Source organism: Leucoraja erinacea, chromosome 28 (assembly GCF_028641065.1).
Source record: "Leucoraja erinacea ecotype New England chromosome 28, Leri_hhj_1, whole genome shotgun sequence".
NCBI classification, from domain to species: Eukaryota; Metazoa; Chordata; class Chondrichthyes; order Rajiformes; family Rajidae; genus Leucoraja; species Leucoraja erinaceus.
The window spans coordinates 17,579,723-17,597,364 of record NC_073404.1 but is presented as its reverse complement, the minus strand read 5'-3'; the positions used below and the strand labels follow the sequence as shown (position 1 = coordinate 17,597,364).

The window sequence follows — 17,642 nt, the reverse complement described above, 5'->3', positions numbered from 1 at the left end:
ATCCTAACCTTGATGATCTGAACCGGATTGGTTACGGCATTCTCAAATTTAAGTAACGAATAACATCATCCTCACCGAAATAGGTTTCCATGCTGCCCACCGCCAGAGTAATCAAAGCATTATACCCTTGCACTTACAGCAATACATTGCCTCTTGATACAGGACTGCTTCATTCTGCCAGGGCCTCCAAACTTCTTCATGTCTTTGCAGAAGTTGCATTCTCCACATTCCGTTCGCAAGCATGCTTCGCATTTGCGGCATCGTGTTCTGCGTCTGCGTGCACCACTGGTTGATTTGTGAGGAAGGAGTTTGGGTCCTGATGAAGGGGCTGGCCGAGGTTTTAGTCTTGCTGAAGCCCTGGACTGTAATAAAGTAATAACATCTTTACAAAAACATCCAACATTCAAAAAAAAAAATACTTTAGACAACATTGTAATTGTCACATTTTTCCCATTCAGAGCAAATTGGCAGTGAACCTAGTCATTAGATCATATAAAAGGAGAGTACTGTTCTTAAATCGACTGGGCCATTCACCACTTAGCCTCTCTGCATCAAATGCAGAAAGCAATTTCCTGATATGCTTCAGTTAATTAAGAATTTGACTACATGAATGAGGAATTTATAATTCTTTTAACAAATAATCTAACAAGAAAAAAAATGTCAGAGCCAAACCACCTTTAAGTGTTACCGTTTTGTTTGTTCCATTCAGAACATGATGACTTAATATGCAATGTTCCCAAGTCTTATCTGACTGGTTACTCTGGTGAAAAACAATTTAGTTTAGTTTATTATCACATGTACTAGTGACAGTGAAAAGCTTTTTGTTGCGTGCTATCCAACCAAAGACTGTACATGATTACAATCAAGCCGTCCAAAGTGCACACGCAAAGGATAAAAGGTACATATTTAGTACAAGATAAAGTCCAATTAAAGATAGTTCACAGGTCTCCAATGAGGCAGATGGGAGGTCAGGACCATACTGTAGCTGGTGAGAGGACGGTTCAGTTGCTTGATAACAGCCAGGAAGAAACTAGCCCTGAATCTGAAGGCATGCATTTTCAAACTTCTGTACCTCCTGCCTGATGGGAGAGGGGAGAATAGGGAGTAACCAAAATAAGACTTGTGTTTGATTATGCTGGTGGCCTTGCTGAGGCAGCATGAAGTGTAGATGGAGTCAATGCAAAGGAAGTTTGTTTGCGTGATAGTTTGGGCTACATCCACAATTCTCTGCAATGTCTTCCGGTCTTGGATGAAGCTGTTCCTAAACCATGCTGTGATGCATCCCGATAAAATGCTGAATGGTGATGGATGAGTTTTAGCAATGCAGCAGGTTTTAAAGGATGGGACTCGGAGTGAATCCAATAGAGTTATTCAATGGATTACCTGTCAGATAAGCCAAATACGATAACACCTTCCAACACTAGATAATCAACCTCTTTTGGAGAAAGACTTAAATCAATTGAGTGACTGACCAAACCAGTGCTTCAATATTATTTGACATCCAGGGCTAATTTGTAAACTTGGAATCACGACACTCCAAAAGACAAATTACAGATGCAAAAAGTGACACATTACATGATGCTGAGTGAACAAAGAAAAAGAATGGTAAAAACCAGAAAAAAGACCCAGAATTGAAGCCTTAAAATAGCATTAACTTTAACACTACTGCTGGTTATGAAAGTTGCCAAAGGATTATAATAAAACTCTGATAATACTTGGAATTACTTGGAAATCCTGATGGTTTGGCATTGTGCTCATTTATAGTTCCCTAATGCAATGTGGGCTGTGCAGCCAGGGCCAGATTAACAAAGGTAGATTGGGTAAATATTTGAAAGCTGTTACCGTAAACAGGCTAAGGCCAACTTTTATAGTATTAAAATGAGACAAACAAAACACCTAGACTTCAATGTCAGAGACACAAAAAGCTGGATTAACTCAGCGGGGGTGGGCAGCATCTCTGGAGAGAAGTTTAGGTGACCTTTTGGGTTGAGACTCTTGTTCATATACCAAGGATATATATTACCCATTTTACAATCTCCTTCTTGCGGCACTCGCACTTTTATTTACCTGCACTTTCTCTGTAACAGTAACATTAAATTATGTACTCTATTTAATTCTCTTTTGCACTACCTGATGAACTCCTGTATGGTATGATCTGCCTGGACTCGACCCGAAACGTCACCCATTCCTTTTCTCCAGAGATGCTGCCCGTCCAGCTGAGTTACTCCCACTTTTTGTGCCTATTTTTGGTTCAAACGAGTATCTGCAGTTCCTTCCTACACACTAGGCTTAAATGTAGATGGATTGGTGAGTGAGTATGCTGACAATAACAAAATTGGAAGAGTTGCAAACAGTGAAGAATGCTGTCAGCAGATACAGTGGCACAGGGAGCAACTGCAGAACTGTGTGGAAAAATGCAGATTGTGTTTAACTCGGGCAAGTGTGAGGTGGTACAGTTTAATGCCAGGAGTATACATTTTTAATGGCAAAATCCTTAACAGCATCGATGTGCAAGAGGGCATCGCTGTACGGTGAGAGGGGGAAGAGTTTAATAGAAGTGTCTGGGGCAAGTTTCTTTTATACAAAGAGAATGGTGGGGGCCTGGAGCGCACTGCCAGAGGTGGCGGGGGACGTAGACACGATGGTGGCTTTTAAGAGACACATGGAGGCGCAGGGACTAGAGAGATATGGATCATGTACAGGCAGATGTGATTAGTTTAACTTGGGTTCGTTCCTGTGATGTACTGTTCTATCTCTATAATTAGAAAACTCTGATTGTGGATGTATTTATTTGTGTATTTGTTCGTTTGTCTGCGATTCACATCTCCTCGAAAACACGACGTGCTAACGGTGACATTTTTACATATTCCGATAGAGATTTATGCCATGATGCCAAAAATCGCCTCATCTACAAATTTTATGTATTATTTCCCCGAATTATTTATGAAAATGTTCAAAAAATTCAAATAACTTGGTAAATAAATGAGATGGTCTCGCTGATGATGTCACAATGGCTCTGCCTGCCTGCCTCTGCTCGCGCTGTCACAATGGATATGATGCCTCTGATCGCGCTTCGAGTGACGTCACCCCTGTACTGTCTTCTGTACTTCTTGGCTTCTTAACTTTTACTTCTTTAAATTTGTCACTTAGTGTTTTAAAACTGCTGCTCAGGTCGTGCTGCGTGCACCGTTGGGCTCCGCGCGGGTGAGGGTGCGGGACAGCGCGATGAGAAGTTGATCAGCTACAGAAATGGGCAGAGAGATGGCAGGTTGAGTTTAATCCAAGCAAGTGTAAGGTGCTGCACCTTAGGAGGTTGAATGTAACGGGAAGGTATTTGGCTGATTTTAGGTTTAGGTTTAAGTTTATTATTTTCCCTTATGCTGAGTGTAGTGAAATAAATTGACAGCATTGATGTACAGAGAGATTTTGCAGGCCCATAATTCCCTGAAGGTGGCAACAGAAATAGATAGAGTGGTAAAGGAGGGATATGCTATGCTCGTCTTGGTTGGGGCATAAAGTATTAGAATCAGGAAGTCATGATGCAGCTCCGTAAAACTTTGATTTGGCAAGATGCGGAGGCTTTTGGGAGGGTGCAGAACAGGTTTACCAGAATGCTGCCTGGGTGAGGGGTTATTAGCTACAAGTGAAAGTTGAACAACTTGAATTGTTTTCTCGAGAACACCCGAGGTTGAGGGAGACCTGAAAGTAAGCATGCAGGTACAGCAGGCAGTGAAGAAAGCAAATGGCATGTTGGCCTACATCGCAAGAGGATTTGAGTATAGGAGCAAGGAGGTCCTATTGCAGTTGTACAGGGGCCTGGTGAGACCACACCTGGAGTATTGTGTGCAGTTTTGGTTTCCTAATTTGGGAAGGACATTCTTGCTGTTGAGGTAGTGCAGTGTAAGTTCAACAGGTTAATTCCCGGGATGGCGGGACTGATATATGATGAAAGAATGGATCGACTTGGATTATTCACTGGAATTTTGACGGATGAGAGGGGATTTTCTAGAAACATATAAAATTCTTAAGGGATTGGAGGAAAAATTTTCCCTATGTTGGGAGAATCCAGAACCAAGGGTCACCGTTTAAGAAAAAGAGGTAGGTCATTTAGGACTGAGATAAAGAAAATCTTTTTCAGCCAGAGAGTTGTGAATCTGTGGAATTCTGTGCCACGGAAGGCAATGTAGGCCAATTCACTGGATGTATTCAAGAGAGAATTAGATATAGTTCTTAGGGCTAACTGAATCAAGGGATATGGGGATAAAGCAGGAACAGGATACTGATTCTGGATGATCAGCCATGATCATATTGAAATGTGGTGCTGGCTTGAAGGGCCAAATGGTCAACTCCTGCACCTATTTTCTATGTTTCTATGATTGTTATTCTATTGGATGGGTGCTGCCAAAGGATAGAAATGTGATTGGATATGAGCAAAGGACCAAAGGATTGACACTGACACTAAGCAGAATCTGTGGTGTGGGTACAGTCATAGCCATACAGCTTGGAGGCAGGCACTTTTGCCCAACCCAAGATGCCTACCTATAGTAGTTCCATTTGCCTATGTTTGACCCATATCGCTCTAACAGTTTCCTGTCTATGTACTTGTCTAAATGTCCCTTAAATGTTGTTATTGTTCAACTACTTCCTCTAGCAGCTTATTCCATATACGTGCCACCCTCAAAATGGTTCCTCAAGTTTCTATTAAACCTTTCCCCTATCACCTTAAATGTATGCCTTCAACTTCTTGATTCCCCAACCCTGGGGAGAAAGATTGTGTGCATTCACCCCATCTATGCCCCTCATGATTTTATACCACCCCTCAGTCTCCCATGTTCCAAGGAATAAATTCCAAGCCTGCCCAACCTCGCTCTAGAACTCAGTCCCTCGGGTAAATCTTTCCTACTCTCTTTCAATTTCCAGCTTAATAGCTGATTCATAGAGTAAAATCATTACTGCTGATTCTATGTATAGATGAGTCAAAGCATTCTAGGAAATCTCTTTGGGCGTTTCAATTCTGTCTACTTAGTTCAGTTATTTCCTCATGTCCACTAGCTGTGGTGTCATCAGGCTGAGCAAGCCAAGCGCATTAAATAGCACATTCATGCAAATAGAGAGACAAAAAAAAAATGCTGCAGCTGTGATATTCACATTGTTAATTTTCGTTAGTTTGCAATAAATAAAGATCATAATGTAAATGTACAAATGAAGTAGAAACTGAAACTGAAATATCGCAACTAGACTTTTCAAAATGTCATAAGACATTATTCAATATCACACAAACAAGATATACCACAGGCGCATAATTTGAAATGAAGTCAAAATGTGAAAATGTGGAGAGAGCAACGACATGGACTTTGGTAAGGCATTTGGTAAAATCCCCTGGTAGGCTGATCCAGAAAATTAAAATGCATGAGATTGGTCGTATGGACTCAAAACTGGCTTACTGATAGAAGATAGAGGGTTATGGTGGAAGAACAATATTGGAGGTCTATGACCAGTGGTTTGGACATAAATGTAGACAGGTTGGTTAGTAAGTTTGCAGATGACATCAAGATTGTTGAGGGAGCAGACTGCGAGGAAGGCTGTCAAAGTATACGGCGGGATATATAGATCAACTACAGAAATTGATGAAGAAATGTCAGATGGCAGAACACATTTTATGGGGATGCATCACAGCTTGGTTTGGGAACAGCTTCATCCAATACCCCAAGGAATTGCAGAGAATTGTGGATGCAGCCCAAACCATCACTCAAACCAACCTCCCTTGTATTGACTCCATTTATATCTCGGCAAGGCCAGCAGAATAATCAACGACGAGTTGCACTCTGGCCACTCCCGCTTCTCCCCTCTCCCATCTTGTAAAAGGTATAGAAGTGTGAAAACGCACACCTCCAGATTCAAGAACAGTTTCTTCCCAGCTGCTATCGCAATTGAACAATCCTACCACAACAAGAGAGCAGTCTACCTCATTGGAGACCCTTGGACTATCATTGATTGGATTTTACTGGTTTTATCTGGCACTAAATGTTATTCTTATTATGTATCTGTACACTTTGATTGTAACCATGTATTGTCTTTCCGCCGACTGGTTAGCACACAACAAAATTAATTCACTGTACCTCAGTACACATGACAATAAACAAAACTGAAGATGGAGTTTAGTCAGAGCAAGTGTGAGGTTAAATGTAAAGGAAAAATGTACAATAAATGGCATGACCCTTAACAACATTAACGTACAGCGGATCTTGGAGTCCATAACTCCCAGAAAGTGGTGACTCAAGTAGATAGAGTGGGAAGCAATCATTCCTTCATTTACTGCATCAATCCTTGCCAAGGATTCTGTCTTCAAGCGACTCGGTCTGCTAAATATCTCCCACAACAAACCAGGAATCAATGAGTAAACTGGCAAGAAACATTAAAAATAAATTGTAAGAACGTATAAGTAGGTAAAGTGCAAACTAGTAAGGAAAAATGTGGTTGTGTTACACAGAGATAGGAGCTTTATACTGGAGTGGCAGCAAAATTAAACTATTTTGTGACCGAATTAACAAGACACCAAAAAGCTGCCAGAAATATACAGAACAAAGTCTTTTGAGAATGAGGGATTGGAAGTAATAATAGTACAAGAGAAATTGATGAAACTCAAAGCTAATACATTGCAAAGATATAGTGATCTATACACCAGAGTTTTGAAAGAGGCAATTGATCTGGAAAACATGTTCCACAACTCTATTGATTCTGGAATTGTCTATGGATTGTTGCGTCGTAAATGTGACTGCATTATGGAAGGAAGAAAGGAAACTGGAAACTATCACTTGGCCTAAGATTGGTGCTTGAGAGCCCATCTATTCATAAAGGCAAAGAAAAATTTGGCTGAGAGGACCAAATGACATAAAATATCTAAAGTTTGTCAATGATATAAAGTGCGATACAGACAAGCTACAACTCGCACTGTCCAGCATTATTATTATAATCTTGTAATTACTTTACCAATTTAGTAATACATTCTAGCAATTTCTCAATTACTGTTGTCAGGCTAACTGTTCTTCAGTTTTCCGTTTTCTCTCCTTCAATATGGAAATTATCTTTATCTTTTTTCTTTTATTTCGAACAATTCAAAAAAAAAGAAAAGAAAAGATGAAAATGAATAAATAAAAGCAAAATTATATATATACACACATATATATATACATATAAATACATACACATACATGTACATATATACATACATATACAGACATACACATATACATAACATATATGTACATACATAAATTAAAAAATCAAAAGCCAATTTCAACATAATACACATTAGACTCGTTCGAAAAGGGCTAGGAAGAAGCCTATGCTTGTCAAGTTCTACCCCCATTCTTCACCATTAACAAATGCAAAATTCAATAAACTAAACTGAAGACAATTCAAATAAACTACAATCAAGCTATTAAGAAAAAGGACAAAAAAAGAAAAGAACAAAAAGAACAAGCACCATTAACATCTGTGAGATTTACATTCTCCTTCCTCATTACTGTACTTTTCAAAGATATGTCTTTGGTACATTTTTTTAAATTACATTATATTCATACTTTGTTTAATCGTTTCGTCAAGACCATTCCACAAAACCACCCCACAAATGGAAATACATACTTTTTAAATTGGTCCAAGCATAATGCTGTTTCAAGTTTAGTTTCCCTCTAAAGTTATAACCTCCCTCTCTGTCTTTGAACAGTTTTTGTATGTTTACAGGTAGCAGTTTATTTTTTGCTTTATAAATTATTTGTGCAGTCTTAAATTCTACCAGATCCTTAATCTTTAAGGTGTGTAATTTTAAATACAGTATATTGGTGTGTTCATGATATCCTACATTGTTTACTATATGAATAGCTCTTTTTTGTAGTGTGCTTAGTGATTGTAAGGTGGTTTTGTAGGTGTTGCCCCATACTTCCACACAAGTAATTTAAATAAGGTAACACAAGTGAGCTGTACAGAATATAGAGTGCTCTCTCATTCAAAACATGCCTTGCTTTCCCCACCACTCCATGCTACTTTTGCTCTCACATGTTTTATATGGGGTTTCCAGCAGATTTTGTGATCAAGAATCACACCCAGAAATTTATTTTCATACACTCTTTCTATTTCAACATTATTTATCATTACTTTTACTTGTGTATTTATTTTTGCGTTTTCCAAACAGCATAAGTTTGGTTTTGTTTAAATTTAATGATAATTTATTCAAATCAAACCATGTTTTTAGTTTACTAATTTCTGCTGTGACCACCTCCAAAAGCTGCTGCAAATTGTCCCCATCACAGAAAATATTAGTGTCATCTGCAAATAACACAAAATTTCAAGAGGTTTGACACCCTACATATATCATTACTATACAAAATAAATAATTTGGGGCCCAAAACCCAAGTCCCTGTGGGACTCCACAAGTTATTTCTAAGTGTGTTGATTTGCAGTCCCCTATTTGCACAAACTGATGTATTTTACTTATGTAGCTTCTCATCCACTCTAGTACAACCCCTCTGATTCCATACTTTTCCAGTTTTTTGATTAGCAAATGATCAATTGTATCAAATGCTTTTTTCAAATCTATAAATACACCCACTGCATATTTCTTGTTATCTATAGAACTGGTAATGTCTTCAATTAACTCCATTAATGCCATGGATGTCGATCTGTTTGACCTGAATCCATATTGACTATCAACTAGCAATTCGTGCTTCTCGATAAAGTTATCTAATCTACTTACATACAGTTTTTCTAATATTGAACTGAACTTGAAAAGTAATCAGGACAGGTCATAAAAATAATAGTTGGAATGTTTTACTTTATTAGTTGAGGTGTAGAAAGTAAAAGCAGGGAAGTTATGTTAGATCTGTATACAAAACTAGTTAGTCCATGATTTGACTGCTGCATACAAATTCAACTTCTGTTATAGGAACATATGAAAATTGTAGTAGGCAGTCACCTGGCTCCCCAATCCAACTTTTCCATTCAATATGATTATGGTTAAACTCACCCAGGCCTCAGCTCCTCTGCTATGCATAGATGGTCATAGATGCCTGATGCGGATAACAAGGGATTGTTTCCTCATCTTAGAACCAGGAAATAAGCAGTGTTTGTCCTAATTTAACACCCCTTTAAGCCTGGGGAAGTTATGTGAAGGTTTGCAAATCTATCAGTCTCTACCCAGTGGATGGTAATTTGATGAATTTAGGGATGTTTTGCTTTTTATTAGTACACAAGAAAATTACGTAATTTTGACTTCATCTTTGAGATGCAATTTATTTCCACAAAATGCAATTAAATTAGAATTACCAATAACACAAAATTCTATTAATATTAATTTAAAAAATCACCATTTATGCCCCAGAGCATTCCATCTTCAAAAACAAATTAAATATAAAATCATAGATAGAAACATACAGCACAAAAATAAGCTCTTTTGGCTATATTTTGCCTATCTATGTTAACTCTATTTGGCTATATTAGGCCTAATATCCCTTTACCTCCTTATCCTTTTGCAAAGCTACCAGTCTCTAAACATATTTTGAACAATTTAGTAATGTTTTGCTTTCTGCACAAGAAATCACGTAATTTTGACTTCATCTTTGAGATGCAATTTATTTCCACAAAATGCAATTAAATTAGAATTACCAATAACACAAAATTCTATTAATATTAATTTAAAAAATCACCATTTATGCCCCAGAGCATTCCATCTTCAAAAACAAATTAAATATAAAATCATAGATAGAAACATACAGCACAAAAATAAGCTCTTTTGGCTATATTTTGCCTATCTATGTTAACTCTATTTGGCTATATTAGGCCCATATCCCTTTACTCCTTTCCTTACAAAGCACCTGTTCAAACATATTTTGAACATAGTAATTGTATCTGCATCTATCACCTCCTCTGCCAGCTCATACCAGATATTTACCACAATGTCAGGAAAAACATATCCCTCTCGCCTCCTTTAAATTTTCTCCTCATCTTAGACCTGCATCCTCGCTTCCTAGACATCCCTGCCCTAGGGTAAAAAAGATTTTGACCATTGTATCTATGACCCATGACTATTAATACTTCTACAGCTCACTTCTCAGTCTCCTATGTTCCTGTGAAAATAAACCCAGCCTATACAATCTCTCCTTATAATTGCAGGATTCCATTGCAGGCAACATTCTGGCGAATCTCTTCCACACACTTTCTATTACTACTTCATCCTTCCTATATTGTAGTGACCAGATTTGGTACACAATATTATAAGTATGGTCTAATCAATGTTTTGCATAATTGCAACATGATGCCACAACACACATACACAATACCTCATCCTGCAAAGGCAAGCATGCCAAATGCTTTTTTCAGTATCAGTGTTAACACTTTCAGGGATTATTGGTACATGAACCTCAAGGATTCCCTGTATATTAACACTCTCAAGGCCCTACCAGAATCCTTACCAAATCAGTTAAAATATACAAAATATGCCAAAAATATCTACACAATAACTGTATAAAGGTATAGCTGTACATAAAAGAATAGTAAGATTGAAGCACTTCCATGATTATGATTAACAAAATCTATTATGGTGGAACTTTTTTTTAATGTTTCTGTAGACATCAATACTCATTCTGTGTAGTTATTAATGAAATTAAAAACAATTAAAAAAAAGTTGGTTACGTTTTGGCTGCTGCGCATAGTCCTTTCCAGCACATAATGCACCAACATCCAGATTTTTAGATACTGGAGTGATTACGCACTCCATGGAGTGAATCTGCGGCATCCCTTAAATGTAATTATCAATAATTCAGAAAAATTGCTTACAAAATAGTGAATAGTTTGTATGTTTGCCTAAAGCAAATCTATACCTTCAATTGCAGGCCAGTTATCCAGAAACCATAGAAATTACAATTCTTCAGTAATTATTACAGGCATGTTCAGAATTTGTCTTAATTATTTCTTCAGCAAGAACATTTTGTTTCGCGCCTTTGTACGTTTTTGAAGAAAGTTCTCATCCATTTATATCTTTATTTTTACTTTTTATTTTTTATTTTTGCCACCACAGTTGCACTTCTGACCACACCACCCCACAGACAAATGAGATTGGCTGGTGGTGTATCTGCCCATTTTGAATGATGGGCATTTTTAAAGTACGAGGGTGCAAATGCAAATTCTGCATGGTCAAAATTTTACTGCTGGCAAAGAGCTTTAGTATTGAACAGAACAAAAGAAAACTTGTTTTTTTTAAGCAGGCATTTGTGTATTGGTTGAAAATGAAAAGTTGAAAAACCTTACTTATATTCAAAGTTGAGCATATTAGAGTTTTAAATCACTATGGAATCAGATGACATGGGGATTGGTGTGGACCAAAATCATATTAATTGGTGGAGTAATCTCCAGGGGCAATAGGTATTTCTTTGTGCATATAACCAGAGCTAAGGTTCAGATCAATGCCACCACAGACAATTTACTCCAGTCTCTCCATGCTGCTCAACTACAGCCTTGGCTCAGATCACCTGCAGCCAAAACTCACATGTATATTTTTGTAAATCTTTAGATCAGACTATTCTGAAGAACTGCTTACTGGCTCCAGGCTGGACATCCAAAACGTTTTCTACCAGCATCTTTGCACTTTCTTCACCATTCATTCCAAAACATCCATTGACTCTTGATTATGTAACAACTCACTCATTTTAAATCCCTCTATGGACAACCCCATTTCCATCCTCAACGTCCTCCAGTCCACAACTTCCAAAATAAAGCATTCCTCCAATCTTGCTATGAAGCATTTCCAGATTTAATTATTCCACCATTCCTGCCATGTTTTCACCTGCCAAAATTGAACATGTTGGAGGCATAATTAATAGATACGTAGAGAATATGAAAATGTGTTGTATTGTTGGTAGCGAGGAGGATAGTGTTAGGCTACAGGATGACATTGAGCAGTGGCTAAAATAGGTCCAAGCAAGGCAGATGCAATTTAATCTCGATAAGCGAGTGGTTGTGCTCTTTGGCAGGTCTAAAGGTAAAACGCAACACCATGCTAACCAAGATGGAGCATTTCAGCTGTTGAGAAGATTGGAGAGAGTGTAGCTTCAGGGCAAAAGATTTGAAAGGTATTGGAGGAAGATTATTTCACCCAGCAGGTATGGACATGTGAGTTTCAGCTGAAGCCGAGCTGGAACACACTCCGAGTGCGGGGCAGATATTCTCACAATATCTAGATGAGTATCTGAGTCGCCAAGGGTATATGCTAGTTACTGATAAAATTGCATTTTTATAGGTGCATACATGATCTGTTCAGACAAAGTGGGCCAAAGGGCCCATTTCAATGTAGTACGATGCTAATACTTGATCACAGAAAATATGTGATTGCAGTTCGAGAGCATGCACCGGTGATTTACAGTGATGTTGCCAGGTCTGGAATACTACAGCTGAGGGGCAAATTGAATAAGCTAGCATTGTTTATTTTGGAAAGGATGAGCCCGAGGGAAGTGAATAAAATAATGAGCTTGGAGCAATAAAATCTATTTCCTTCGCAGAGGTCAAAAACCCACGGGCATAGATTTAAAGTAATTGGTAGAAAGATTAGAAGTGAGATGAGGAATAAGAAAATAGAGGTTTGGAACTCTCTTACAGAAAGGGTGGTACAGATAGAAATTCTCATTACATCACATGAAGCTCCAAGGTGAGGTAATAGGACAGCAAGACACAGAGGCTGGCTGAAAGGGAAGACGAGTGACAGATTAAATTTAATAGATGGTACACCTTGGTAAAAAGAAAAAAGCAGAAACAATACTGATGAATGGCACAGTATAAAAGGTTGTGCCGTAATAGAGAAACTTAAGTGTACATGCATATAGATACTTGAAAGTGGCTGATGTTAAGAGAGAGCAGCTGGTAAATAAAGCAGTTTGGGGATACTGCCATTGGGAGCCATCAAAATCTAACTTCAAATAACCCTCTCTTTCCATCCTCTCCCCTTCCCAGTTCTCCCACCTGTCTTACTGTCTCCGACCACATTCTATCTCTGTCCCGCCCACTCCCCTGACAACAGTCTGAAAGTCACCCATTCCTTCTTTCCAGAGATGATGCCTGCCCCGCAGAGTTACTCCAGCAGGTTGTGTCTACCTTTGATTTAAACCAGCATCTGCAGTTCTTTCCTCAAGCACCTTGGATACTGGAAATCATAAATATAGACAGAGTTCAAAACTAGGGAAGATATGATGAATACATATAAATACCAGTTAGGCCACAAATGAAGTATTGCATCGATTTCTATTCTGCTAATTTTAGGAAGGAAGTGAAAGTCCTAGACAGGGTTCAGAAAAGTTACGTAAAGGTTTATGAGGATGAGGGATTTCAGTGACATTGTTAGAATGAAGAAGCTGGGACTGTTCTCCTTCCACTCAGGAGGTGGAGAGAAGATCTAAACAAGAATTATGTGATAATAGGGTAGATAGAGGGAAGATATTCTCATTAGCAGATGGTTGAAGGACCAGAGCCTTAAGATACATAGAAGAATAAAAACTGTTATATGATCTGCAATTCATTAGAAATTAAAATAAATTGAAAAGCCACTCGAGATAATAATGTGCAAGCCATGGAAACAAGTGTATTAGAATAGGATTGTTCTTCCAGAAGCCACCATAAAACACGAGTTGAATGGCCTTCTGTGCTGCAACAAATCTCTGATATTTTCTTGGTCAGAAGGAATTCTAGCATTGCTTCAATGCTGGGACAGCTGTGCCCATTAAAAGAATCAGGATGTCACCATTTCCCAAGAATGGATCTCGAAATACCACCTTCACAATCAAAACAGTTCATAAGAAGAAAGTTATATTTGACAAGAACGCGAGATAGTTTCCAATCTGCCCAAAGTATCCTTTTCAACACAGTATATTTATTTAATTATAAATAGTAGTAATCCACTGTCATTTGGATGATTTTTTAATTTAGAAATGGGCTGGGCCAGTTTTAAAACAGGAAGTTCCATATTTAGTGGCAATTTTTCATTTCCATTTTAAAAGCAAAGAAGACTGCAGGATTAGTAAATGAGAGGATGTAATCAAAAACAGATATTTAATTGAAAGCGTGAACCCCTAAGTTGCCCTGTTCCTCCACACTATCTAAACCTAAACTGAATGAAATACGACAATTTTACAATATGTTCTGGAAACAATGACCACATATATTTGAATGACAGTGAATGCTACATAACTGATCAAAAGAAGATGAGAACAGACAAGCTAGGCAACAATATTTGAATATTAATGAACAAAAAAACATTGAGTAATGTTATCTTTTTCAACTATAAGGGCTAATTAGGAGCCAGAAGACATAATTTACACTTGACTAATGACTGACTACACATTAAGAAAATCATTTACGATTTCTACTTTATTGTCTGATATGCCTGCCAATTGACATGATAAAGGTGACCTCTCTTCTGCTACTTCAGGAAATAGCCAATTCATAAAAATATGCCAATTCAGGGCTTTAAGTGAGACACTAGCCTTCCCTGCTAATGCCACTCAGAGAGATATATTCTTTTAATGTGTACATATCTGAAGACTGGTCAAAATTGGCAAACAATTTTCTTGAATGGCTGCTTGAATGACACCTTATATTGCAATGAACATGAATGACGTTAAGAGTCATAGAGTGATAGTGTGGAAACAGGCCTTTCAGCCCAACTTGCCACACATGTACCAGCTACACTAGTCCCACATGCCCGCATTTGGTCCATATCCCTTCAAACATGTCCTATCCATGTACCCGTCTAACTGTTTCTTAAATGTTGGGTTGTCCCTGCCTCAACTACCTCAAACCTATGTTGAAGGAAAGGACATTACCTTTCTTCTCAAAATTAGTTCAGTTTCATTTCTAATTGACAGTTGTTCCTTCTGGTGAGTATGTTACAATACTTACCTTCAGTGGCGCTGCAATTCTGCCACTGGCCATGTGCGTGATTTTGGTGCGTTTGAGGGGGGGGGTTAAAACGCGTTTTTTTTCTTACCTTGTCCTGGATTATATTTGGTTGGAGTGCAAGCTTTTGTTGAAGAATCGTTCCGACGGGCGTTCTGTCTTTTTTTATTTATTTGTTTATTTATTTTTAAAAACGAATCATCCGACTCGTTCAGCGCTGGATTAATTTTAAAGTCAGCTTCTAAAGCCGTCAACGCCGACAACGGGGACGGATTTCATGTAGGTGACAGGTAAAAGAAAGCGGTTTATTTTTATGTATAAAAGTGGTCCTTAAGATACCTTTAGTTCACATTTTATGTTGCGAAACGGTGACTTAGTCCCCATACCAACCAGCAGTGTTTTCCATGCAGATATGGGGATCTAAATCACTGCAAACCGCAACGTTCCAAATGGTCAAAATTTTGTAACATTGCTTTAATATTATCCTATAAACATTGCATGAAATAATCCTTGAAGAAATGTTTTCTCCAAAATTCATGCAGATTAGCAAAAGAAAATGATTTTTGACTCACTGGGGGCAGATTTCCTCATGCTTTCTAAACCTAATGAATTGCGCATTGTCACTATCTGTTTGTGATTAATCTTAGGTAAATGAATTTGGCACAGTATCAAAAGATTACAGATTCAAGTGCTGCTTCATATCTTGACATCGTTATGCATTACAGCAGGAATACGTTGTTATCCAAATCATATCCTTTGAGGCAACATGGTCAACTGAGATTTTGTTGCCTTGGTTATTCAACTACCATTCTTAAGCAGAACCTTGCTACTTTTAGTTCTCCTACCTATAGTTTAAGCAAATGGACTACAATATTTGACTGTTGAACATCATATTTCACAATAACCCACTGATTTGGAATTGCTTTTGGATATCCGAACATTAAATATTCAGGTCGATAGTTGAATAAAGATTAAAAAGAAAAGTGAAATTTCTCTGGGAAACAAATCAATCCCAATATACAGCTGCTAATGAGATTATTTGCGTTGAATTTTATTTAGGGGCCATCTCCTGAATTGCCACTATCTTTGCTCAAAGCTTCATCATAAGAAAAAATCGTGAAGCACAATTACAGAAAACTGCAATGGAACTGCAATAGGGCGACACGGTGGTAGATTTGCTGCCTTACAGTGCTTACAGCGCCGGAGACCCGGGTTCGATCCCGACCATGGGTACTTGTCTGTACAGAGTTTGCACGCTCGCCCTGTGAGGTTTCTCCGAGATCTTCAGTTTCCTCCCACACTCCAAAGACGTACAGGTATGTAGGTTAATTGGATTGGTATAATTGTAAATTGTCCCTAGTGTGTGTTGGATAGTGTTAACGTGCGGGATCGTTGGTCAGCGCGGACTCGGTGGGCCGAAGGGCCTGTTTCAGCGCTGTATTTCTAAACTAAAATCTAAACTAACTGCCAACCATGACCCAAGCAGTTATGAAGAAACAGGTCTATACTTGGGCAGGCCAACCAAACAGATCTTGAAAGGTCCTCTGAAGGAAATTATCCTCCCTACAAGTTTACAGCCACAGTAAACGTGCATATCTGGAGATAAATTAATTCATTTGGTCATGGCATTTTAAAAGAAAACTCAATATGCTATTAATATATCCACAAGCTCAAATATTTAAAATATTCTTGCTTGATAATGTTCCAATATTACAAAAGTTCTTCCCAAAACTAAAAATGCATCCATAGTGCCCGGTTACTTGTTACAATATAGGAGGCCATTCTGCTCATCAGATCCATCCTCTCACTCCTTATTTTCCCTGCAGACCAACATACATCTCATACTCACCAAATCCCCTTTGATTTTTGACACATATCCACTGAGGGATAACTTACAGCAGCCAATTAACCTACTTGTGGATCTTTCGAATGCGGGAGGAAAGCAGAGAACCTGTTCATGTGGAGAACAAGCAAACTCCCAAGTACGGAAACCAACTCGAGAGCTGGTGTTTGAGACTCCACAACTAGTGTTAACTACTACACCAGTGCACTGCTCTTCAATGTGCTGAAGGTCACCATGCCTCTATTCCTCCCAACTAGCTATGTTAAAACCAAAACCTCACTTGATGCCACAGAGTTGAGAAATGATTTCTTTATGCAAGGTCAAAAGACATAGATGAGGGGAGGTAATTGTTTACCTATGATGAAATTCAGGTTGAATTAGATAGCAAAATGCTCATTATTTATTATTTAATTTTTTGAATGCGCATGTCATTGAAAAAGCTGGTATTTATTACTCACCTCTAACTAATTTTATTTTAAACTACGAGGTCTATAAGAGCACCATAATGGAAGAACCCCCACCTAAGTATACCCCTAGCATTTGAGATAATGCTTGCTATGTGCTTTCATGGACTAAGTAGGAATTGCTAATAAATGGGCAAAACGTTGTTCCATCATAACTCAATTTTTACTATAGTCAGAATAGGCAACAATGTTCAGGTGAAAAGATAATTGAGCCAAGTACAAAACTGGACCAGACATTGTAAATTCCTTTTCTCAGTGTCACGTACACACCAAAATATTTACACAATACCAATTTCCATCCATAACAGCTTAAATTGGTGCAGAAGTCTTCATGTTATGGCCATCATGGAATAATATAAGAACTAGTTCATTGTTTTGGTTTGCCCATTTTCTCAACAAAT

At 38.1% G+C, this 17,642-nt stretch overlaps 1 protein-coding gene across 3 annotated transcripts in view; it reads right to left on the bottom strand.

Moving 5' to 3' along the window:
• LOC129710720 (lysine-specific demethylase 2B-like) overlaps positions 1-17,642 on the bottom strand; it is a 138,420-nt gene that overhangs the window by 77,617 nt on the left and 43,161 nt on the right. For all 3 annotated transcript variants that reach the window (XM_055657908.1, XM_055657910.1, XM_055657907.1), the window contains exon 2: positions 138-362. In XM_055657908.1, the coding sequence (XP_055513883.1) occupies positions 138-362 (225 nt within the window). The remainder of the gene's footprint in view (positions 1-137; positions 363-17,642) is intronic.